The sequence below is a fragment of the Monodelphis domestica genome, chromosome 4 (assembly GCF_027887165.1).
Source record: "Monodelphis domestica isolate mMonDom1 chromosome 4, mMonDom1.pri, whole genome shotgun sequence".
Taxonomy (NCBI): Eukaryota; Metazoa; Chordata; class Mammalia; order Didelphimorphia; family Didelphidae; genus Monodelphis; species Monodelphis domestica.
Genome location: NC_077230.1, coordinates 1,733,849 through 1,757,170, shown reverse-complemented (window position 1 = coordinate 1,757,170; position 23,322 = coordinate 1,733,849). Strand labels below are relative to the sequence as shown.

The 23,322-nt window shown below is 50.1% G+C and overlaps 1 protein-coding gene across 2 annotated transcripts in view; it reads right to left on the bottom strand.

Annotated features, from left to right (window-relative positions):
• The window catches only part of PRDM15 (PR/SET domain 15), a 166,575-nt gene that overhangs the window by 56,699 nt on the left and 86,554 nt on the right, over positions 1 to 23,322 (bottom strand). For both annotated transcript variants that reach the window (XM_056797057.1, XM_056797056.1), the window contains exons 8-12: positions 17,037 to 17,215; positions 16,562 to 16,656; positions 16,157 to 16,244; positions 10,134 to 10,301; positions 5,264 to 5,358 (exon numbers count right to left, since the gene is read on the bottom strand). In XM_056797057.1, coding sequence (XP_056653035.1) covers positions 5,264 to 5,358; positions 10,134 to 10,301; positions 16,157 to 16,244; positions 16,562 to 16,656; positions 17,037 to 17,215 — 625 coding nt within the window. The remainder of the gene's footprint in view (positions 1 to 5,263; positions 5,359 to 10,133; positions 10,302 to 16,156; positions 16,245 to 16,561; positions 16,657 to 17,036; positions 17,216 to 23,322) is intronic.

The window sequence follows — 23,322 nt, the reverse complement described above, 5'->3', positions numbered from 1 at the left end:
AGACTGGCCACCAGGCTGTGGAGCCCGTCTGCTCCTCCCTCAGCTTTCTTGGGCTTTCGTCGACAGCTACCTTTCAGACACCCACCGGACGTCCGCCGGACACTGAACCCCACGTGCTCTTCTAGGTCTAAGGCCACTCCCAGCTCCGCCACGGCTCGTCCTCGCTGCCCTCGGACGCCCCCAAGGCGCGCGGATTCCGGCCCTTGTCTTCTTCCACTCGGGACTGCCGCAATAGGCTGGTTCCTCTCTACTCGAAGCTCTCCCAGCACAGTCCAGCCTCTGCTCAGGAGCCAAAGTGCCTCCAGGATAAGATACGCCCATAGTTGGCATCCAGTGCCCGCCCCTCCTCCCCGAGCAGCCTCTGGGAAGTGCCACCAAGCAGGCGCTTCACCCCTCTCTGGCTCTGGGAGTCGGGGGTCCCCGCGCTAGGAAGGCGCTGCCCCATCCTTGCCTCCCGGCTTCTCTGCTGGAGCCCCCACCCCCTGGACGCCGGGGCCTGCTTTCTTTCGTTTCCTCTTCCCGCAGCTTGTCCTGCTCACTTCCCTGTGGTTTGCCCACTAGACGGTGAGCTCCTGGAGGCAGGCCTTGTCTCTGCTTTTCTGTGCATGTCTCGTGTGTTTAATGCAGTGCCCAGAGTAGACGTTTGCTGACTGACTGACTGACAAGCACGTTGGCATGGATGTGAGGGAAATGACGGTGAAACGAAGCAGGAAGTGAGGCTCGGACTTCCTACGTGACAACACAATGAAAACCAAATGCCCAACAAACAGCTGGCGATGCAAGACTGGAGTCTGCGGATAGACGGGTGGCTATAAAGATCTGCAATCTGTACAGCGATGACCATTTCAATCCAGCTAAGAACGCCGTTTACCATTGGGGCTCTGTCCAGTCTATGACGTCTCCACCTGCATTCCGCAACCTCAGAGACGCGAGTCCTAGAGCTGAAGCTTAACAGGGGATAAAGGTCAAGAGACAGCACGCAGAGGAACCGGTGAGCTGAAATTGTGGGCGTGTAGAGCCCCTGACCCGTCCGTGCCGTCTCTGCCCCCCTCTCGTCACCGGGAAGGGTGTGGACATCAGGGCTCCTGCCCCTTCCAGCTTGTTTTCTGGGGCGTGAAGGGCCAACTACCTCAGCTTACTTCATGGGGACAGCCTTCCCTCTGGGGGAGACAGACAGCAGAGAAGATGAGACGTGGGGCTCTTTTACCGGAACAGAGCGGGCTCTACTTTTCTTCTCAGGAACAGGCTTCTACATTGTCTGTCCTGCCACAGTTCTACACCTGAGTGACCCTGCAAAAAAGCAATCACTTCATTCTTCTGGCCTTGAGTTTCCTTTGTAATGGGAGTGAAATGGAGCTACTTCCCCTCCCACGGAGCTTCGGGTCCTCGCTACGCCTACAGGACGGCTCTGGGGCCAGAGCACTAGGATTACTGGACAGCTTTGAAGATGTTAAGTCTCAGTGAAGGTTTCCCAATGGGCTGTCTGGACTTTAACTACAGTGATTCGATTGTAGCAAGCACCAAGCTACTTGCCAGAATCCTCTATCATAGGAATTCGTAGTTATCAGGAAGAGATGCACACTGTCTTTTCCGCATGTAGCTTCCATTTGCTGAGCAATCCCCACGTTTCCAGGGCACTCTCGCGGCTCTTATCACACTTTATTCTCAGACAGACCCGACTTAACCAAGGAGGAAACACTCAGAGGGGCCATTTCACGAGCTAGTCCTGGAGATGGCTGAAGAATCTGGATCAGTGGATCACCGGATCTCTATTTAGAATGTAAATATTATGGGTCACATTGACTGAAGAACCAGAATGAAAGCTGACACGGCTCCGATGAAAAGCAAAAGCAATAATTAGGAAGTCAGTCCACTTTGACTACTTCCTATTCCCTGCCTTCCCCTCAGCCCTGATTTGATAATGTACCTTCAAGATCTCCTCAGAACAAAGCATGAAAAGCTCCTAAGTGATCATTTCCTCCTAACGCTTAAAGAGGAAGGGAAGACATTTATATAGCACCTCCTATGTGTCAGGCACTATGCTAAATCCCTTAGAAAGATGACTTCCTTTGATCCTGACAACAATCTGAGCGGTAGGCAGGCACTGCTATTATCCCCATTTTACAGTTAGGAAAAACGGAGGCTTAAGTGACTTGCCCAGTCACACAGCCAGTAAGTGTCTGAAGCCGGATTTGGCATGCAGTAGGGCTAGTTATTTTGTTTGCTTTTTGTTTTCCTTCCCCAAAAGTATGTACGCCCCAGAGGAAAGGGATGGCATATACAATCTGCTCCTTGTTTTTCTCCTTCCAAGCAGTCACCCGAAGACTGAATGTAGACACACATTCCAAAGATGCCGCCATTGCCAGAGACACTTTTGGAGTTGCGTTTGGAGAACTCATCTCAAATAGTGAAGAATCTTTACGCTTTGGGGTGGACTTGATGTTTGGAAATAGCCAAGAGTAACTCAAGAGCAAACACAGTGAACATGCGGTCAAGATAGGTTAGAGGACTTTGGGTCAGGAAGAGTCTTCTGGATTCTGGAACAAATGAGTTCGTGTACCTCAATCACTCTGAAAACGCCAGCTCCTAAGTCAGATACACTTCCGAAGGAGCCATAAAGTAGCTCTGAACAGAGTTCTCAATGTTTTCAGTAATGGCAGCGTTGTAGAACAAGCAGGTAAACCAGGGGCCATAGCCGAAGCCATTCCACGTATGTCAGGCTCATCCAGAGGGCTGTCACTAACTAACCTTTGCCTCATTCTCCCATCTGGTGCTTCTCCAGAAAAGAACAGAACCTGACTGGCGTCCAGATCGATAAAAACAGGTAAAGGACGCTCTACTTCGGCGCCAGCATCGAGCTCAGCAGCAAACCAAACGGGAGACACGCTCTGTTGCCATTTTCTATACCGAACTTGGTTTTATCATTTCCCACGTGTGACTCTCAGCCCACGTGACCACCTTTCCGTATACGTATGTCACCGTAGCTTCGTATAGCAGACAGTCTTATCATCAGGGCAGCTTCCTTCTGCACTCTCTTTCCGAGGAGATACGATCACCATCATAGTCACCTAAGTGGTCAGCCCTTCCTTACTGCCTTCATTTACATTACTGAGTTAGTGAAGCAAAAACCATTGATTGGGCACTCTTGTGTGAAAAGCAATAGAAATGCCACCCTTTCTGCTTCTCTCCTGGGGTACAGACCCAGCTATGGCCGGATCAGAGGGCAGAGTCCCAAAGTGCCCTCCAGAATGGCTGGATCCCGTCACAGCTCCACCAGCAGTGCATGAATGTCCGACTCTGCCACACACCCGCCAGCATTCACTGCTTTCCTCTGCTGTCATGAGGTGGCACCTCAGAGCGGTTTGGATTTGCATCTCTCTGATGATAAGGGATGCAGAGCTCTTGTTCATGCGCTTATTGGGGGTTTTGACGCAGAGCTACAGACATCAGGACAGTCCTTGTTCTCAGGAGCTCGTACTCTAAAGGGGAGACAAGCCACGTGCCAGTCTGGCTACAAGGGAGCTCTAAGGGTCCGGTGGCCCCCATAGCTTCAGATGGAGCAGGAAGCTCACCTCAGAGGACCCCCATTGCCCAGGGGTGGATGTTCCACGACTGGCTGCGCCCTGGAGGCGTTGGAGGAGGGGTTTGACCCCAGGCCGCCTCAGAGGGAGGCTCCAAATGCCTAGACTACCATTTGGCTGGAGTATGAAGAGCAGAGAGGAGGGCGATGCACAAGCACAGCCCCTTTGGCCTTGCTCTAATGGATACAAATTGCCTCCCTTCTATTTGATGGCGTAAAGAACTCTGGCCCTCGGTATTGCTCGTTCTGGGCCCTGGGAGGCGGGGAGGGAGTCTGGCCCGGGACCACGGCCAGAGGGCCCTGCTGCTCCCAGAAGCCTTGTCACACGCCCTCCGGCAACGGTCCTCAGCGGGGATTGGGCGAAGGGTGCCGCCACCGCTCGCCTGTTCCCGGCTCCGTCCACGTCAGGCTCCCGACGGAACACGCGTCTCGCCCCGTTCCTCCACACTTTTCAGACTTAAGGACATCCTAACGTTTCACATGAGCGCATCCCACCGTCGGTTCAGGCCTTCCCCAGTCCGCGGGCGCCTGCGTCGCCATCACGGGCGTGGAAGGAAGACAGAGAGGCCGCCTCTGGGTGCGCAGCTTGGGAGATGGGGGACCCTCGCTCGGACCTTTGCCCCACGCGCCCCTTCCGTGCCAAGGAGCTCCTGCACTCCCTGCTCTGGGCTCCAGGGCTCCTTTCTGAATACTCGTGTGGTTTTAGGGAAGGGGCATAGGGGCAGCTGTTCGAGTAGGAATTACTTAGTATTAAATAAGCGCTCCTAAAGCACTTAAGATATGGATACAGGGGCAGCTGGGTAGCTCAGGGGAGGGAGGGCCCGGCCTAGAGACGGCAGGTCCCGGGTTCCAATCTGGCCTCAGACCCTTCCCAGCTGGGTGACCCTGGGCCAGTCACGTGACCCCCAGGGCCTCGCCCTGACCCCTCTTCTGCCTTGGAGCCAGTACACAGGACTGATTCTAAGACGGAAGGGGGGGGAGGGTACGGAACAACTGCAAGGGCTGATTGCTCTTTTTCATCTTCCACCTAGTGAGATTTCAGTGTTACAGAAAAAAGTCAGACTTGGCCACGCACCAAGGAAGAGAGACGCTTTCAAGGTGAGTAAAAAGACCAGCTGAAGACATTTTCGGTGTTTGCCTCCATACTTTTTATCCCTTATGAGTACAAGCAAAGTGGATGCATTTGCAAAACCTTCAAAAAGGGAAAGATGAGCATGTTCAGGAGAAAGCAAAGGGCAGACACAGTCCCTCCCTCCAGGACACGCCCCGGACCCTTCCGGGCGCCCTCCAGGACACGCCCCGGACCCTTCCGGGCGCCCTCCAGAACACGCCCCGGGCCCTTCCGGGCGCCCTCCAGGACACGCCCCGGACCCTTCCGGGCGCCCTCCAGGACACGCCCCGGACCCTTCCGGGCCCCCTCCAGAACTGGACCCTTCCGTGAAGAGATCCGAACAAAGCAGGCAGAAACGCGCGCGGCCGTCCTAGGTTTTTCGTGCCGGGATTCTGCGCGCCTCTCAGAAAGCCGCACTGCTGAGGCCATTCTGCGGGGCACTCTCAGTGCTCCACGACCAGCGTCCCTCACTGATGTTTCCATGACTTCGGCGAGATAGCTGGGCCGAAACGCCGGACCGAGCACCCTTGAGCCCAAGCCTACACGTGCCGAGATCAAGGATAAACGGTTACCTTTCCACACACGGGGCATCCCGAGGGCTCCTTCTTATAGCGCACCACAGTCTCGCCACTGGCCTCGAACTCTTCTCTCTTCACACGTCTGACTCCTTCCATTGGCCAACCACCGCCAAGCAAAAGAGAGAAGGAGGTCAGGTTGGCACTCAGTTCAAGGGAAGCCCCCCGCCCACGTGGCGCAGCCGTCATGCACGGCGACACGCCTGAACCCTCTGCGGAGGGCACCGCCTCCACCTTGGCTCCCAATCTGCTCAGTGCCGGCGCAACAGGGCGCTTCTTCGAAGCATCCCGGCCCTGCCCGCTGCTCTGCCACCCAGGGAGAAGGCGAGGCCGTGCCCACCCTCGCGAGCTCCCATTCTAACTTGTACAAATGGTGCAGACACGTCCCAAGTCAGGGCCAGGAACACGAGGCGCACAAAGCGATGGCCGTGCAAATGCCCAGAAGGCCACAAAGGGACAAGGACCAGTCTGGCCCCCAACAAGGGGGACGGGCACCAGGCGGGGCGTCTGCCCTGTGTTTGCTGACGGGACGTGTTCTTTCCTGGAGTCTAATGGAAGCGGAGCGCTGGGGAAGGGCCCCGGCGAGACATCTGCTGCCTCGACGATGACAACAGCTAGAATAAGGAGGGCTTTGTCGGGTCGGGCAGTCACTAGCACGTGAGGGGCTCAGGGGAGCTCCGAGAGCCTAGTGTGGACGGAGATGGAGGGCCAAAATGTGGAGCGAAGAGCAGAGCCTTTGGGTCCTGGAGGGGCAGCCGAAGGGAAGGGACAGCAGAGGCAGGAGATGAAAGAGCACGTGCGGGCAGCAGCCCATGGACAGGGAGGGACCACCAGCCTGGGCAGGGTCCGGAGCCAGAAGAGGGAGGGCTGGCATTGCACAGCTGGGTGTCGGCACTGTATCTGGGGAACAAGGGCGGCGCCAAGGCCAGGCGTGTATATGAGTGACACTCGTCTGACAATCGGGGGTGTCTGCAGAGGGAAGAGATGGAGGAAGCGAGGGCAGGCCCAAAGCGGGGCCTGCGAGAGCAGAGACAAGAGCAGGCCCAAAGCGGGGCCTGCGAGAGCAGAGACAAGAGCAGGCCCAAAGCGGGGCCTGTGAGTGCAGGACAAGGACAGGCCCAAAGCGGGGCCTGTAAGTGCAGGACGAGGGCAGGCCCAAAGCGGGGCCTGTAAGTGCAGGACGAGGACAGGCCCAAAGCGGGGCCTGCGAGAGCAGAGACAAGAGCAGGCCCAAAGCGGGGCCTGTGAGAGCAGAGACAAGAGCAGGCCCAAAGCGGGGCCTGTGAGTGCAGGACAAGGACAGGCCCAAAGCGGGGCCTGTAAGTGCAGGACGAGGGCAGGCCCAAAGCGGGGCCTGTAAGTGCAGGACGAGGACAGGCCCAAAGCGGGGCCTGCGAGAGCAGAGACAAGAGCAGGCCCAAAGCGGGGCCTGCGAGAGCAGAGACAAGAGCAGGCCCAAAGCGGGGCCTGCGAGAGCAGAGACAAGAGCAGGCCCAAAGCGGGGCCTGCGAGAGCAGAGACAAGAGCAGGCCCAAAGCGGGGCCTGCGAGAGCAGAGACAAGAGCAGGCCCAAAGCGGGGCCTGCGAGAGCAGAGACAAGAGCAGGCCCAAAGTGGGGCCTGTGAGTGCAGGACGAGGGCAGGCCCAAAGCGGGGCCTGTGAGTGCAGGATGAGGACAGGCCCAAAGCGGGGCCTGTGAGAGCAGAGACAAGAGCAGGCCCAAAGCGGGGCCTGTGAGTGCAGGACGAGGGCAGGCCCAAAGCGGGGCCTGTAAGTGCAGGACGAGGGCAGGCCCAAAGTGGGGCCTGTAAGTGCAAGACGAGGGCAGGCCCAAAGCGGGGCCTGTAAGTGCAGGATGAGGACAGGCCCAAAGCGGGGCCTGTGAGAGCAGAGACAAGAGCAGGCCCAAAGCGGGGCCTGTGAGAGCAGAGACAAGAGCAGGCCCAAAGCGGGGCCTGCGAGAGCAGAGACAAGAGCAGGCCCAAAGTGGGGCCTGCGAGAGCAGAGACAAGAGCAGGCCCAAAGCGGGGCCTGTAAGGGCAAGATGAGGGCAGGCCCAAAGCGGGGCCTGCGAGAGCAGAGACAAGAGCAGGCCCAAAGTGGGGCCTGTGAGTGCAGGACGAGGGCAGGCCCAAAGCGGGGCCTGTGAGTGCAGGACGAGGGCAGGCCCAAAGCGGGGCCTGTGAGTGCAGGACGAGGGCAGGCCCAAAGCGGGGCCTGCGAGAGCAGAGACAAGAGCAGGCCCAAAGCGGGGCCTGTGAGTGCAGGACGAGGGCAGGCCCAAAGCGGGGCCTGCGAGAGCAGAGACAAGAGCAGGCCCAAAGCAGGGCCTGTAAGTGCAGGACGAGGGCAGGCCCAAAGCGGGGCCTGTGAGTGCGGGACGAGGGCAGGCCCAAAGCGGGGCCTGTGAGTGCAGGACGAGGGCAGGCCCAAAGCGGGGCCTGCGAGAGCAGAGACAAGAGCAGGCCCAAAGCGGGGCCTGTGAGTGCAGGACGAGGGCAGGCCCAAAGCGGGGCCTGCGAGAGCAGAGACAAGAGCAGGCCCAAAGCGGGGCCTGTGAGTGCAGGACGAGGGCAGGCCCAAAGCGGGGCCTGCAAGAGCAGAGACAAGAGCAGGCCCAAAGCGGGGCCTGTGAGTGCAGGACGAGGGCAGGCCCAAAGCGGGGCCTGCAAGAGCAGAGACAAGAGCAGGCCCAAAGCGGGGCCTGTGAGTGCAGGACGAGGGCAGGCCCAAAGCGGGGCCTGCGAGAGTAGAGACAAGGGCAGGCCCAAAGCGGGGCCTGTAAGTGCAGGACAAGGGCAGGCCCAAAGGCAGGCCCAAAGCAGGGCCTGTAAGGGCAGGATGAGGACAGGCCCAAAGTGGGGCCTGCGAGAGCAGGACGAGGGCAGGCCCAAAGCGGGGCCTGTGAGTGCAGGACGAGGGCAGGCCCAAAGGCAGGCCCAAAGCAGGGCCTGTAAGGGCAGGATGAGGACAGGCCCAAAGCGGGGCCTGCGAGAGCAGAGACAAGAGCAGGCCCAAAGCGGGGCCTGTGAGTGCAGGACGAGGGCAGGCCCAAAGCGGGGCCTGTGAGTGCAGGATGAGGACAGGCCCAAAGCGGGGCCTGTGAGAGCAGAGACAAGAGCAGGCCCAAAGCGGGGCCTGTGAGTGCAGGACGAGGGCAGGCCCAAAGCGGGGCCTGTAAGTGCAGGACGAGGGCAGGCCCAAAGCGGGGCCTGTAAGTGCAGGATGAGGACAGGCCCAAAGCGGGGCCTGTGAGAGCAGAGACAAGAGCAGGCCCAAAGCGGGGCCTGTGAGAGCAGAGACAAGAGCAGGCCCAAAGCGGGGCCTGCGAGAGCAGAGACAAGAGCAGGCCCAAAGCGGGGCCTGCGAGAGCAGAGACAAGAGCAGGCCCAAAGCAGGGCCTGTAAGTGCAAGACGAGGGCAGGCCCAAAGCGGGGCCTGTGAGAGCAGAGACAAGAGCAGGCCCAAAGCAGGGCCTGTAAGTGCAAGACGAGGGCAGGCCCAAAGCGGGGCCTGTGAGTGCAGGACGAGGGCAGGCCCAAAGCGGGGCCTGTGAGTGCAGGACGAGGGCAGGCCCAAAGGCAGGCCCAAAGCAGGGCCTGTAAGGGCAGGATGAGGACAGGCCCAAAGCGGGGCCTGTGAGTGCAGGACGAGGGCAGGCCCAAAGGCAGGCCCAAAGCAGGGCCTGTAAGGGCAGGACGAGGACAGGCCCACCAGGGCCTGTGAGGGCAGATGAGGGAGATGCTGCTCGCTAAGTGCACACGTGGCAGACAAGAGCAGGAGTCCAGCACTCTCGGGGGGTGGATGCAGGTAGTCAGGAACAACAGGGGACGGAAGGGAAAAGGGAAGGAAGGTGGCTTTGAGCAGGCGTCAGAGGCCGACGGCCCTCCAGGCGGAGACGGCCAGCCCACAGGCAGACCAAGACTGGGGCTCACTCGGGAGAGGACCGAGAAACGCATATGAAGTTAGGAGACTCATGGAGAGACCATGGCTGAGCGGGGAGAGCTGGGGGGAGGGGGGCGGACAGGGACTGGAGCTTCGTGCTGCGCCCCCCCCCCCCCCCAGAAGGGATTAGAGTCCTGCGAAAGAAGCTGACGAGGGCGGATCGGGCGATAAGGAATAGAGCCACAAGCGCAATTCCATGAATATCGGGGGCAGAGGCACAGCGTCGAAGGCTCCGAAGAAGTCAAGGAGGATAACAAGGAGAAAAATGCCTCTCGCTTTAGAACAGGAAGTCGTGCAGGGCCTGGGGAAAAGGACTTCAGTTGGAAGACAGGGAAGGGTCGCCGGACATCGCCCAGAAGGCCTGGCTAAAGGCGAATCGTTCTAAGCGCTGGGGTGACCAGGAGAGACAGGGCAGGCCCTGTGGTCGGGGAGCCCACATTCCAATGGGGAAAACAGGATGGGAATAGCGAGGTCTATACGGTACATACGGAATGGAGGGAGGGTGATCCTGATTCAGCGCTTAAAAAACCAAATCCTTGCATGGATGTCTAAGGGTTAAGCGCCGCCTTTCAAAATGGCATTTTAATAAAATCTTAGAATAAAAGGATTGTGGTAGCTAATGAGGTTTCCACCGTGGTTCTCATGTACTGTCTTCTTCGTAGTCACAGCCTTTACTCTAACCCCCGACTAACGCATACTTTCATTTTTTTATTGTCAAAACGCGTTCATATTCCCGCCCCCTCTGGATTGCCTTTCTTGCACTTGGCCTCTCACAAAGCCATCGATGGAAACGGAGCCGTTTTACTCCAAGCTTCTTGCAGAAGCTGAGATTCAACATTGGCTGTTCCCAGCGAGAGAGTTCTGGTTAGGGACTGATTTTCAGTTTATTCTGATTGTATTCTGAAACTCCAAATGGACTCACCTTCCAAGTGTCTCCTTTGGTGATCCAGCATAACATCCTTTCGATAGAACATTTTATTGCATACCTCACAAGCAAACTTTTTATCGCCATGTTTCTTCTTATGTTTGGAGAGGTTACTATTGGTAGAAAAGAATCGGAAACACATCTCACATTGGAATGTCTTCTCATCTGCCCAAAGAAGGGAAACATGTTTTCAAATGGAAATTCCTTTTAGCCAAAGTAGACACCATACACAGCAGCTACCTTCATTCAAAATTGGGCAGGAAAGAAAGGAAAAATCAGCAGGAAAGAAGCATGAACAGGATTCCCAGAAGTCAAAATCTATATTTTAAAATGTCATCCATATCAACAGATTTAATAACTGTAACCTCGAAAAATGTGGGTTTCCCAAGACTGTGAATTGCCAAAACTGTAAAGGTTTCGGTCAAAATGTAAAGATAATTTTTAGTGTCTTGATTTAAATCAAAAATAAGTGGTCGCCATGGGAAAAATTCCCAAATATGAAAATACCCAAGTCAGCTGGAGATTTTATGGAGATTTTAATTAATACAAATGAAGGAATTAAGGAGAGAGAGAGAAAAGGAAAATAGTAGAGGGAGTAGAGAGTAAGGGAAACTAGTCAGTCTTTAATCACTCACCACAAGATCGTCCTAAAGCAAAACTCCAGTCCTTCCCTGAAATCCTCAACTCCTGAACTCAGTTCAGAGACCCAGTTCTTCCACACTAACTCCAAAACTCCAACTAATCCAAACTTTCTCTAAGTCCAAACTCCCCCCCTAAGTTCAGAAAGCCAGCTCCTTTTAAAGAGAAATTTCTCTTATGTCACCTCCCCTAAATTTTCACATCTACCAATCACAGTAGACATTTTCTCCCAGGACTGGCCATTCTTAGTTCACATCTTCTTTTGTTATCACCTTCTCTGATTAGATTATATCTTCTGAGTACTTCACACCTCTTTTGTTAAGCTTGCCTTTTGTAAGTTGCTTGACCTTTTAGTGATTAATTTAACCTTTACAGGTACTTAGTACCCTTTTGTATTAGATCTAAAAATAGACCCAGCTTAAGGGCTTTTGGCCTCACTATAAGTATGAGTTTAGTACCTTCATTGTTCAGTAAGGAGTTTTACAACTTTATCTTCCCCTAAGGTATGCCTAAGTATGGGTGGAGTAATGTTAAAATTCCCAATACATTCCTGATCAAGTACCTCCATTTGTTACAATAAGGGAATAGCCTTAACTAAATGTTCTAAGGTAGAGTCTGAGCAGTTTTAAGATTCACATAACCCAAAGACTCTGAAACAGCCTTCTCTAACAAGAGCTACTCAATTCTATATAAATAACTAAACAATGAGGACTATCATCTGGGAAGTTTTCCCTTCGAGAGTCAGTCTCCAAAGCAAAAAAAAAAAAACAAACAAAAAACAAAACACACACACACACATATATATATAAATTGGTTTCCAAATTAAATTGCTCTTTTGTAGCCTTTGATATTGGACTAGAAAATTGTTGTGAGAACTATTCCTTTTTCTGTAAAACATAGGCAGACCCTCTAAAATGGTTGTGCAAGAAAGACAGGAGAAACTAAGTGATTGTATTATGTATTTGTAAACTTGCACATTTATGAGTTATGAACTCCACCTCAAAAGGTACACATATTGACTTTAGTAGATCCTGTTCCTTTTCTCTTACTCTTTAGCTCTAGTCAATGTATAGATCATTTTATTTTTAAAGCAAGCTTATTTGTGACTCCCACTGACAATATATTCAAAGAAGTGAAGCATTTCTTATGGGAGGGGGGAAGTAAGTTTCTGTGATTTCAATATCTAGTTCAAATTTGCCCTCAGATACTTGGGTCCTAGGGCCCTGGGCGAGTCATTTAACCCCAAATGCCCAGCCCTTGTCGCTTTTCTGCTTTGGATCCAATATCTGGTATTGATTCTAAGATGGAAGGTGGGCGTTTGAAGAAGACGACGAAGGAATGAAACAATAATGAAAGCCAGTCTGTGTCAATAGGGAGGCAGCGAAGCAGGCTGGGGCATGCTGGGGAGGTTTAAAGACGGGAAGAGGCCTACAGGGGTTGACTTGTGATAAGGATCCCGGCAAGTCCTACGTTCTCGCGTGTTCCTCCATTTTGGAAACCACTTCCATGTTACATGTGGGTCTGATGTGGGCAGCACGCGGGGGATCTGCACGCTTCACACTCCTTGTGGAGGCAATACGGCGTTTTATGAGTAGAAAAGAGAAATCACCACAACGGTGGAGGAAAAAGGCTTTGGCCGTCGTGCAAGGCATGGCCTGGATCCAGGCGACATGGGGGAGTCTGAATGCGGGGAGGGAGGCTAGTGCGTAGTGCGAAGAGAAGAGAAGGCAAAGACTTTGCAGACAAAACCCATAGTATTTGGCAGTTAACTCAGTGTATGGACGAAGAAAAAGGAGGAGCCGAGGGAAGAAATGATAACGTGCAAAGCTAGAAGGAGGAGGGGGCCTCCGACAGAAATAGGTCGGCTCAGAAGATGGGGCGGTCTGGGATGAGAGAGGACGAATTCTGATGTGGACGCGCGTGCGATTCTCGAGGACGTTCTGTGAGGCACGTCTAGTAGACGGCAGACCGTGTAGAAATGACAGTCCAGAGAGGGATCTGGATTTGGCACTCTGGGAGCGAAAGCACGGGGCGTATCATGAAGGCTTTGTGAGGGCCGAAGAGGGAGTCTTTGGATATACCCGTCGTCCGAGAGTAGGACATAGAGGATGAAAGAAGACTGGAGACCTGACATGAACAGTTTGGCAGGCTGGATAAATGGGAGAAGGGTCACAAACACCTATAAGAGGGAACGCCCAGGAAACAAGGATGAGCAGCAGTGGTAAACCCTGCAGAGAAGGGAAGAAGGATAAATACTGAAAAAAGAACATCAGATTTGGCATTTGGTAACTTTGGAGAAAGTAGTTTCATTGGCTGATGAAGTCTGAAGCCTTGAGCAAAGGGTTAGAGAATGAGAGAAAAGGCAGAAGCTGAGTGTAGATAGAAGTTTTCCCTCCCTCTAGACGACTGATGGTGAACTTTTTAGGAACAGAAGGGACTAAAATGCAACACTCACACAGCATGTGAATCCTGCCCCTCCTCCCTTCCACCACCTTGCCCCAAATAGGGGAGGGAGGACGTGGTCCCATTGGGCTGCTGGGCAGGTCACATGAGAAATGTCCTTGCGAATATATGGAGAAGGGGGAGGGAGCAGTCCTCTCTGGCATGTGTGCCACAGGTTCACCAACATGGCCCTAGGACTTTAGCTGAGAAAGAGGGAAGAGAAAAAAGATCATAATTTAAGGGAATAGCAGGGTTTGGTGATGTTTGTTCGTTTTTAAAACGATGGGGTTCACCTGAACATATTTGTACAAAGCAGGAAATTAACCAGCAGGTTGGGAAATACTAAAGATCAGAGAGAAGGGATGATTGAAGGAACAATCTACAGGAAAAGATGTGAAGAGTCTCTAATTTAAGTTTCTCTATTTGTTTAATTATATCAAAAAGACCTTTGTTTTGTAGATTAGAGCAATTCTCAGGGTTTGCCCAGCTTTCCTCCTTCTTTTCTAGATCCCTTTTAAGATTATCCACTTTCTATACATCTTAAGTTGGTTACTAATCAGTAACAGAGCTTGCAAATTCTAAATCTTATTTTGGCTTCATGCCTATCAGTTTGGTGTTATTTTCTAGATTTCTTATGTTTTATTTTATTTGTTACATTTGTTTCTTTTTCTTTTTTTTTAATATGTACTTCTTTTTTCTCAGGGAGCAGCTTTTCCTCCACTCCTGGTTTCCCTAATAAGGTGATTTTCTCCCCTTAATAAAGGAAAAGTGAAGACAGAAAAAAAGATTTTTATTCATTGAAGTAAACAAAATTTCATTTTAAAAAATGAGTTACAACTATTGATCTCCATACTTAACATATCAGTTAATGTGATGTTCTTAAGACCTGGAAGCCACTGAAATCTACCTCTGGCTTTGTTGCTTCCTTGCTGTGCGACCATGGGCAAATCACTTGTGTGAACTTAAAATTACTCCACCCTACTTAGATCTTACTTTATGGAGAAGATGAAATTGTAATCTCCTGACTGAACAATGAAAGTACTTAGTTCTTACTTTATAGTGAAGCTAGAACTTTAAGCTAAGTCTATTTTAGATCTTAATACAAAAAGGTGTTAAGCAACTATAAAGGGTAAATTAATCACAAAAAGGTTAAGTAACTCACAAAAGGTGAACTTAACAAAGAAGTGTGAAGGAACTCAAAAGATATCATCTAATCAAAGAAGATGAGAACTAAAGAATGGGCAGCCCTGGAGAAAAGCTTCGGATGTGATTGGTAGACATGAAAATTCAGGAGGAGACACAAGAGTAAAAGGTCTATATATTTCGTGTCACTTCCTCTCTGGTAGAGGTGGCTGGTGGCAGTGTGCTGGGTCTTTTGGCATCTTGGGGTGCCTACAACTATTGTCCGGTTTGGTGGTGAGTTTCTGGCTTGAGGTTCCCTCCTTTACTTTCCAAATTTTATCCTCTTAGAAGCCTCTAATCTTCAGAGACCTAGAGGCAGAGATCTTGAACTCCCCCTGGCACAGGCCAGGCAGGAGAAATCCTATACTCTTACCTCTTTCTCTTTAAAATCCTTCCCTCTCTATTAATTAAAATTACCATAAAATTCTATACTGACTTGTGTATTTTATTTGGGATTTGGGATAACCTCAGCGACCAATTAATTTAGATTTTAAGACACAACCCTAAAATTATCTTTACACTTGGTCTATCTGAGCTCCAGTTTCCTAGGCCGCAAAATGGGGATGACAATTTCTTTAAAAGTTATTGAAGGCTCAAATGTATACAAAGTGTTTTAAAAAACTTTAAAGTACTATTGAAACACCATTTCCCCTTTTATATTGAAGCAAACCTCAAGGTCTTATTAGTTCCACTTTGCTCATGAGGAAAAAATATCAATGTTTGGGATGGCTAAATGATTTTTTGAGGGTCACATAGCTAGTTTCCTTTGTATTTGTGTGTGTGTGTTTTAAATAGATCTGTAATTTCATTGATATAAGAAATTCCCAACGTGGGTCTTTTCTACCAGTGAAGATGAGCAAACCCTCCTGAATTTATAGGGTTTTTTAAATCTTTTTAAAATAATATGTGTTTACATGATTCATTTTCCTTCCTTCCTTCTTCCCTTCCTCCCAAAGCTGACAAGCGATTCCTCTGGGTTGTACAAATGCTATCACTTGATATCTAGTTCCGTATTATTCATTTTTGCTATAGAGCAATGTTTTAAAGCCTAAACCCCAAATCACACCCGCATGTATACATGTGATGAGTGATGTCCCATGTTTTGCTTTTGCATTTCTACTCCCACAGTTCTTTCTCTCAATGTGGGTAACGTGCTTTCCCATAAGTGCTTCAGGAGTGGCCTGGATCACTGCATTGCTGCTAGTAGCAAAGCCCATTACACTGGATTGTTCCACAGTGTTTCACTTCCTGTGTACACTGTTTTCCTGGTTCTGCTCCTTTCACTCTGCATCAGTTCACAGAGGTTCTCCCAGTTCATATAGAATCCTCCAGATCTTCAGACCTTATAGCACAAGGCACTGAATTCATAGTTTTAGAAACTGCTTAGGAAACTGAGAGCTTTCTATGCCCTGCCCAGGGCCACACTGCCGATAGAGGCCAGGGCAAAGCTTGCCTAAACGACTCCGTACTGGGGAGATTCAGGAAGTCCTACCTGGAGTTGGACTCCTACCACAGTCCATATCATGAAAAATCAAGAAATGCATGGGGGGGGGGGAGGAGATAAATATGTTTCAGTGTCTGGAAACGTGCCTAACAAATCTCAGCAGACATTTTAATCAAGGTAGATCTGGAGAGACGGACATCAAAGGCCATTTAATGTCTAATGTGAAGTCATGCAAAAGAAGTGACTGTGTAAGTGTGAAAGGTGATGAGCCTTATTATGCCCATTTGTACAACCCCGCTACAGCTGTGCTTACCTGTCCTGCAGTTGTGAAATTCCAGGGCGCTCTCTATCCGAAAGGACTTCTCACACGTCCCACACCTGTACCTGTATTCACTATCAATCTGTTTCAAAAAGAAAATGTAATCAGTAAAAGGAGGCGAAACACAAAAGGGAGTTCTCGCTTGTCCACCCTTTCCCGAAGGAGTTCTGCATCGGCGTGGGAACGTGCATGTGAATCCGCCCGCCATTTTGGCCCGGATCGCCTCTTCTTCCGGCCCGCCCCCAGAAGTGACGCTGCTGCCGAGGACACTCCTCCGGAACCAACGAGGCCTCCATCAGTCCAGCGGACTCGTCTTCCGCGTCCTCGGCCACTGGGCAGCCCTGGCTGTCCCCTGGGGCTGGGCAGCCTCGGCCCGCGCGAGTCCGGCTGTCGACTCACCTCGTTCCTGCTGTGCTTGTACGACACGTGCTGCTTGAGGCTCTCCTTTCGGCTGAACAGCTTCGCGCACTCTTCACACTTGAACAGCTTGTCACCTGGGGGTGGAAACACGGAGTTAAGGGCTGGAAGAGATGCTGCCCACACAGCAAAGGATCCCCGAGACGAGGCGGGGCCGTCTGAGCGGAGGGCATCGGCCCCGCCCTCTACCAGCTCCCTCCGTCGCCCCGCCCTCGGCCCCGCAGCCGGGCATCTCCCTCTGTCGCCCCGCCCTCAGCTGGCAGCGGGGCGTCTCCCTCCGTCGCCCCGCCCTCGGCCCGGCAGCAGGGCGTCTCCCTCCGTCGCCCCGCCCTCTGCCATCTCCCTCCGTCGCCCCGCCCCCCACCAGCCCCCCCAAACAACCACTTGCAGAGAAGCCGAGAAAGGGCCCCCCAGAGTCAGTGGTGCAGCCTCTTGGGGTCGCGGCGTGGGCACTCACCGTGGGAGCGCACGTGCCGGCTCAGGTTGCTGCTGTTCTGGAAGATCTTGCTGCAGATGTTGCACTGGTAGACGCGCTTGTGCTCCCCGAGCTGCTTGATGAGCTTCCTGCGGATGCCGTGCCTGCCGGACAGGATGAGGCTCCTCTTGAGCGCCAGAGAGCTCTGGTGGTGCGCAAACCTGCGGGAGGGAGACAGAGCGTGAGAAGGACGCCGCGCGGGGGGCCAGCCGGCGGGCGGAAAGCGGGCAGAGCCAGCTCGACCGGCAGAAAGGCCTGAGTTCTAATCCCGCCTCAGACACTTATTCATGGTCACCCTGGGTAAGTTGTTCACTTCTCTTTGTCTCCGCGTGTTCATTTGTGAAATGGGGGCGAAGCAGCACCGCCATTCCAGGGTGCTGGTGAGCATCCAAAGAGAAGATGATGGCAAAGCACCGAGGGCAGCTTGGCCCAGCTGCATAAACACCGGTCACTATCACTAGTACGACCGCCGGCAGCATTTGGGGTTCTGTGTCGTGAGCCCCAGTCGGCCTACTTCACGGGGGTGCCGGATAGTTTTTTATTTTTTAGGACTTTAGTCAAGAAAGTGAGAACCCCATTAAATGCGTCCTGGTACCGCGTGAGTGCATCAGAAGAACAGACAAGGCTCCTCTGCCCGCCTAGACACAGCACTGGCTTGGCCCTCGATCACAGGCACGGCGTCCAACTGAGGCAGGAACACGGGAGTGGCAGCAGGAGGCACGGAAGCCAACTCAGAGCTGGAGGCCACAGTGCTGGCCAGCCTTGGGGGAGGGCTCCTGGCTTCCCAGGGCTCTCCTTTCAGACGCTCAGCTGACAGGTGGTGCTCATTTCTGCAGGGCGCCTTCGGGCTCTTCCCTTGGTCCTTTTCTTTGATTTAGAGAAAGGGAAGAGGCCAGCGGCTGCTTCAGGGAGGAATCCCAAGCAGCCCAGGCTCCGTCCTTGGGATGAGCACAAGGCTCATTCTCCTTCAAGGACAGAGATCTACAGTTTTTCCTTTTGACTCAAGGCAGATACAGTCTTGTTCTACAGCACACCCAGAAAAGGAGGAGAGGAACTCGGAAAAATGTCTAGAAAATTCAGACCTCGTGCTAGGCTGGAAATGTTCCGTAACTGGATGGCATGTGACCTGGGGTCTTTTTCTTTTCTTTTTAAAAATATTTATTGAGAATATTTTTCCATGATTCATGATCCCCCCCACCCCAACCCAACAAGCAGTTCCACTGGGTTATCCATGTATCATAGTTCAGACCTATTTCCATGTTATTCAAATTTGCACTAGAATGATCTTTTAATGCCAAAACCCTAATCATATCCCCATCAAGCCATGTGATCAGGCATATATTTTTCTTCTGTGTTTCCACTCCCACAGTTCCTTCTCTGGATGTGGATAGTGTTCTTTCTCATAAGTTACTCTGTATTGTCCTGGATCATTGCAAGATTGTGCCACAATGTATCCGTCTCTGTGTACAATGTTCTCCTGGTTCTGCCCCTCTCACTCTGCATCACTTCCTGGAGGTTGTTCCAGTTCACATGGAATTCCTCCACTTTATTATTCCTTTGAGCTCAATAGTATTCCATCACCAACATGTACCACAATGTGTTCAGCCATTCCCCAATTGAAGAGAATCCCTTCTTTTTCCAATTTTTTGCCACCACAAAGAGCGCAGCTATGAATATTCTTGTACAAGTCTTTCTCTCCATTATCTCTTTGGGGTACAAACCCAGCAGTGCTATGGCTGGGTCAAAGGGCAGACAGTCTTTTAGCGCCCTTTGGGCATAGTTCCAAATTGCCCTCCAGAATGGCTGGATCCATTCACAACTCCACCAGCAATGCATGAATGTCCGACTTTGCCACACACCCTCCAGCATTCATTACTTGCCTTTGCTGTCATATTAGCCAATCTGCTAGGTGTGAGGTGATACCTCAGAGTGGTTTTGATTTGCATCTCTCTGATTGTAATAGATTTAGAGCACTTTTTCATGTACTTATTAATGATTTTCATTATATCCTGTGAACATTGTAGGCACTTTATGAATGAAAAATAATTGACTGGCCTCTTAAACTTAAGTTCCAACTTGTTTTAAATGTTTATGAAGTACAAAGGTATAAGAAGAGATATAGACAAGGATAATTAAATCATGGTTGTTACTCTCGTGGAGATTATATTGTGGTAGGAAAGACACATATAGAATAACTATGTTACAAAAGAGAATACAAAGAAAGTATGAACAAATGCTATTAGAGAGAAATGGAAAACTTCTTGGAGCAAAGAGAATTTAAATGGAATCTTGAAAAATGGGTAGGATTTCAACAATTAGAAGCCAGGATAATTCGGGAACTTTGGGCATTTTAATTTTAGGAAATAGCATTAAAAAAAAGAGAATTTGCCTTAAATTAAACATAGAAGAAATCCCTAGAGAATGGTCCCAGCAGCTTAACAGTCCACTGTGCACCTGAGCATCTCTCTTTCCCATAGAAGTGGCCAAACTGGGGGCGGGGGTGGGGAACAAACCCTGCTATCCCAAGTCTTTTAGAACCATGATCATCACATACCCCTAAATGTTTAGCAATCCTAGCTTTTATTTTATAAATCTGTAATATATGTATTGCTATAATCTCAGGGTAATTTTAGAATTTTGTAACATAAGTACCAACTATAATAAAAAATGAGAAATAAAAAAAAAAAAGAACCATGATCAGGCACAAAAATTCCTGTAGCCAAAATTCACAGACTTCCCTTAGTTCACGCCAGGAGTTGCCAATGAGGTCTGCAAAAACACACCAACCTGCTTAATATAAAGGTTTCCCAGACTCTTGGGCAGTGGAGATCCCCACTGTAGACCATCTGATCCTTGTGAGCAACCACCCAGGTTTTCCAGAAGCCGCTCTGTGCCCCCGAGAGGTAAGGCCTTGCTTGGCGCGTCCCCTTTCTTTTTTTTGCTCTTGGCATTCAATGAAAAGCCGTAATCGCCAAAACAGAGCTTTGCTAGTCTTATGTATCTTTCTCTCTGCAACACGTCCTGAACGACAGACAAGAGGCATGGAGAGGCCTCTTGAGCAGCCTCTGGCGTAGCTTTCAGCTTGCCCGAGGACACTGGGAAGATGCCAGGCCATGCTGAAGGAGATTGGCCCTTGTGGGTATTGTTCCGCTCTGCTGCTGATGATGACACTGCCGTGTGAGGTCTGGACCCATAGTGCGCGAGGCTGGCCCAGAAGAGGTGTTTCTCGCTTGGGAAGAACTCGTTTCTTTACTGTAGTCATCAAGAATCAAAGACCCCATTGGCTCATCCCTACTGGTCCCTGCCATAAGCCCGTCACTACACTTAAAGTCCCGCCTAGATCTGCTGCACGCAGATGCCCCTGGGAGCAGACCACGCACTTGCTTGGTGTGGCTGACTCTGCCCATCCACAAGCACGCCTGCTACCTCTCGCACGGCTCTGAGCCCACCACCTTGGTATGAAGTTTCTAGAGATCTCTATAACGAGGCTCTGAACGGTACCCTCCAGCCCCACCGAGAACCCCAAGAGATTGTAAGCCGTTTGAGAGCTACAAGAGTGCCTCGGCTCAAGTGTGGACGCTCCTGGCTGCACCCACACATCAATACAGCCACGAGAGCCTGCCCTTCCCAAACAATCTCAGGGTCAAGCCTGGACAGTCCAAAGAGGGGGAGAATTTCTTCCAACCTGAAGGGGGCAAGTAAAGGGTGAGGCAGTACACTATAAAGACAGTGGCTTCTCTTACATATATATATAGAATTTGCTGAATTCAAGCTGAACTCAAGGTTAGCTGCCTTCCAGAATCAACGAGACTAAGAATCTTACTAGTCGAGAAAGTCAGATTTGACTTAAGAGCTGTTACCTGGGCCCAGACGACAAGAGAAAGGGTAGACGGGTTATTAGACCCATTTAACCTCCTTCTCAGACAAGCAGAAGTGGGGCGAGAGATTAGATCTATGACGGACTCCCTTCCACATCTCTGCCCAGTTCAAACCCCTGGTCTGACCCCATCCCCATTCCCATTTTCCATTTGTCTGGAAAACAGGACACACTACAACTGTTCTGAATGCCTGAACCCAGAGTGAACTGCCATTAAGGAGGGAAAAACCTGCTCAGAAAAATGTGCATGGAATAGTGGCTCTACATTGTGCGAAACACCCATTAGGAACAAAGGCGTTCACAGACCGCCTGCACGTTGACAACGGCCAATTGTTCCTAAAGGGACTGTCCAACGGCAAGATCTCTACTGGATCAGCTCCAACTATACAGGATGCCTTACACAGCCCAGAGCCCTCAGTCAGTAACAGAGCACCCCAGAATCTGCCATCCAGGCAGTAAAGGGCATCCTGACTGGGGATCTCAGTCCTTTCCCTAGAAGAAGCTGATAGACGGGCCAATGGTAAAGACAACAGAAGCTAAGCTGGCTCTCCTGGAAGCTCCATGATCATCACAAAGAAGCCCATTTCCCATCTCAGCATGCAGGGACAAAGAAAACCCTGAATTCTGCCAGGGAAGAAAACTTTACCTTCAGAAACAGAAGGATCCCAACTGTGCAGTTAACTGTGAAGCAGTGCCCTGAGATGGAACCCCTTGGGAACTATCACTCTTATAGTACCCTTGTGGTAATGTGATAATTCCACAATTGTCAGCACACACATGGGCCGCAACTCATGACACCCTGTACTCTATCCCACCCCCGTCCTCAGGCAATACACTAAAGAAATGGGGGCAGGAATTTGGAATCTGAAAGGAAAACAATCTTGATCAAAATTATTTCTTTTGGGACTGATTAAAAGCAAAACACTGGTGTAAAAGGAAATAGTGAAAGAAAGAACAGAAATAAAAGAGGAAATCAAAATGATTGGGAATACATAAGTGATAATCATAACTGAATGTGAATGGGATGAACTCACCAATAAAATGGACGCAGAGCCAATTAGAATCCAAAATTCTACCATATGTTGTCTATAAGAAAAACACATGAGGCAGGTAGACACACACAGGGAAAGATAAGAGGCTGGAGCAAAATCTATTGAGCATCAACTGATAAAAAGAAGGCAGGATTCACAATCATAATATCTGACAAAGTCAAAGCAAAAATAGATCTGATCAAAAGAGATAGGGAAGGTAATTACATTCTCATAAAATGTAGTATAAACAATGAAGAAATAGCAGTACTCAACATATATTCACTAAGTGGGGTAGCATCCAGATTTCTAAAGAAGAAACTAGTGAAGCATAAGGGGGAGATAGATTATAAAACTATACTAGTAGCAGACCTCAACCTTCCTCTAGCAGATCTAGATGAATCAAACCAAAAAATAAATAAGAAAGAGATAAGAGATGTGAATGAAATCTTAGAAAAATTAGAATTAATAGATATATGGAGAAAAGCAGAGGGACAAAAAGGAATACACTTTCTTTACAGTAGCACATGGTACATTCACAAAGACTGATGATGTACTGTGGCATAAAAACATTGCAAACAAGTGCAAAGGAGCAGAAATAATAAATGCAACCTTCTCAGATCACAATGCAATGAGAATAATTATTAGTAAGGCTACACGGAGAGGGAAATAAAAAATTAATTGGAAACTAAACAATACGATTCTCCAAAATTGGTTAAAGAACAAATAAAATAGACAAAGTACTGGTCAATCTAATTTAAAAAAGGAAAGAAGAAAACCAAATTATGAGGATCAAAGATGAAAAGGGAGACCTCACCTCTAATGAAGAGAAAATTAAGGCAATCATTAAAAACTATTATGCTCAATGATATGTCAACAAATATGGCAATAAAGGTGATATGGAGAAATATTTACAAAACTATAAATTGCCTAGATTAACAGAGCAAGAAATAGATTACCTAAACAACCCCATATCAGAAAAATAAATTGAACAAGCCATCAAAGAACTCCCTAAGAAAAAAAACCCAGGTCCAGATGGATTCACAAATGAATTCTATCAAACATTCAAAGAACAACTAACCCCAATATTATACAAACTATTTGACAGAATAAGCAAAGAAGGGGGTCTACAAATTCCTTTTATGACACAAATAGAGTGCTGATTCCAAAGCCAGGCAGGTAAAAAACAGAGAAAGAAAACTACAGACCAATCTCCTTAATTAATATAGATGCAAAAATCTTAAATAGGATACTAGCAAAAAGCCTGCAGCAATTGATCACAAGGGTTATTCATTATGATCAGATAGATTCATACCAAGAATGCAAGGACGGTTCAATATTAGGAAAACCATCCACATAATTG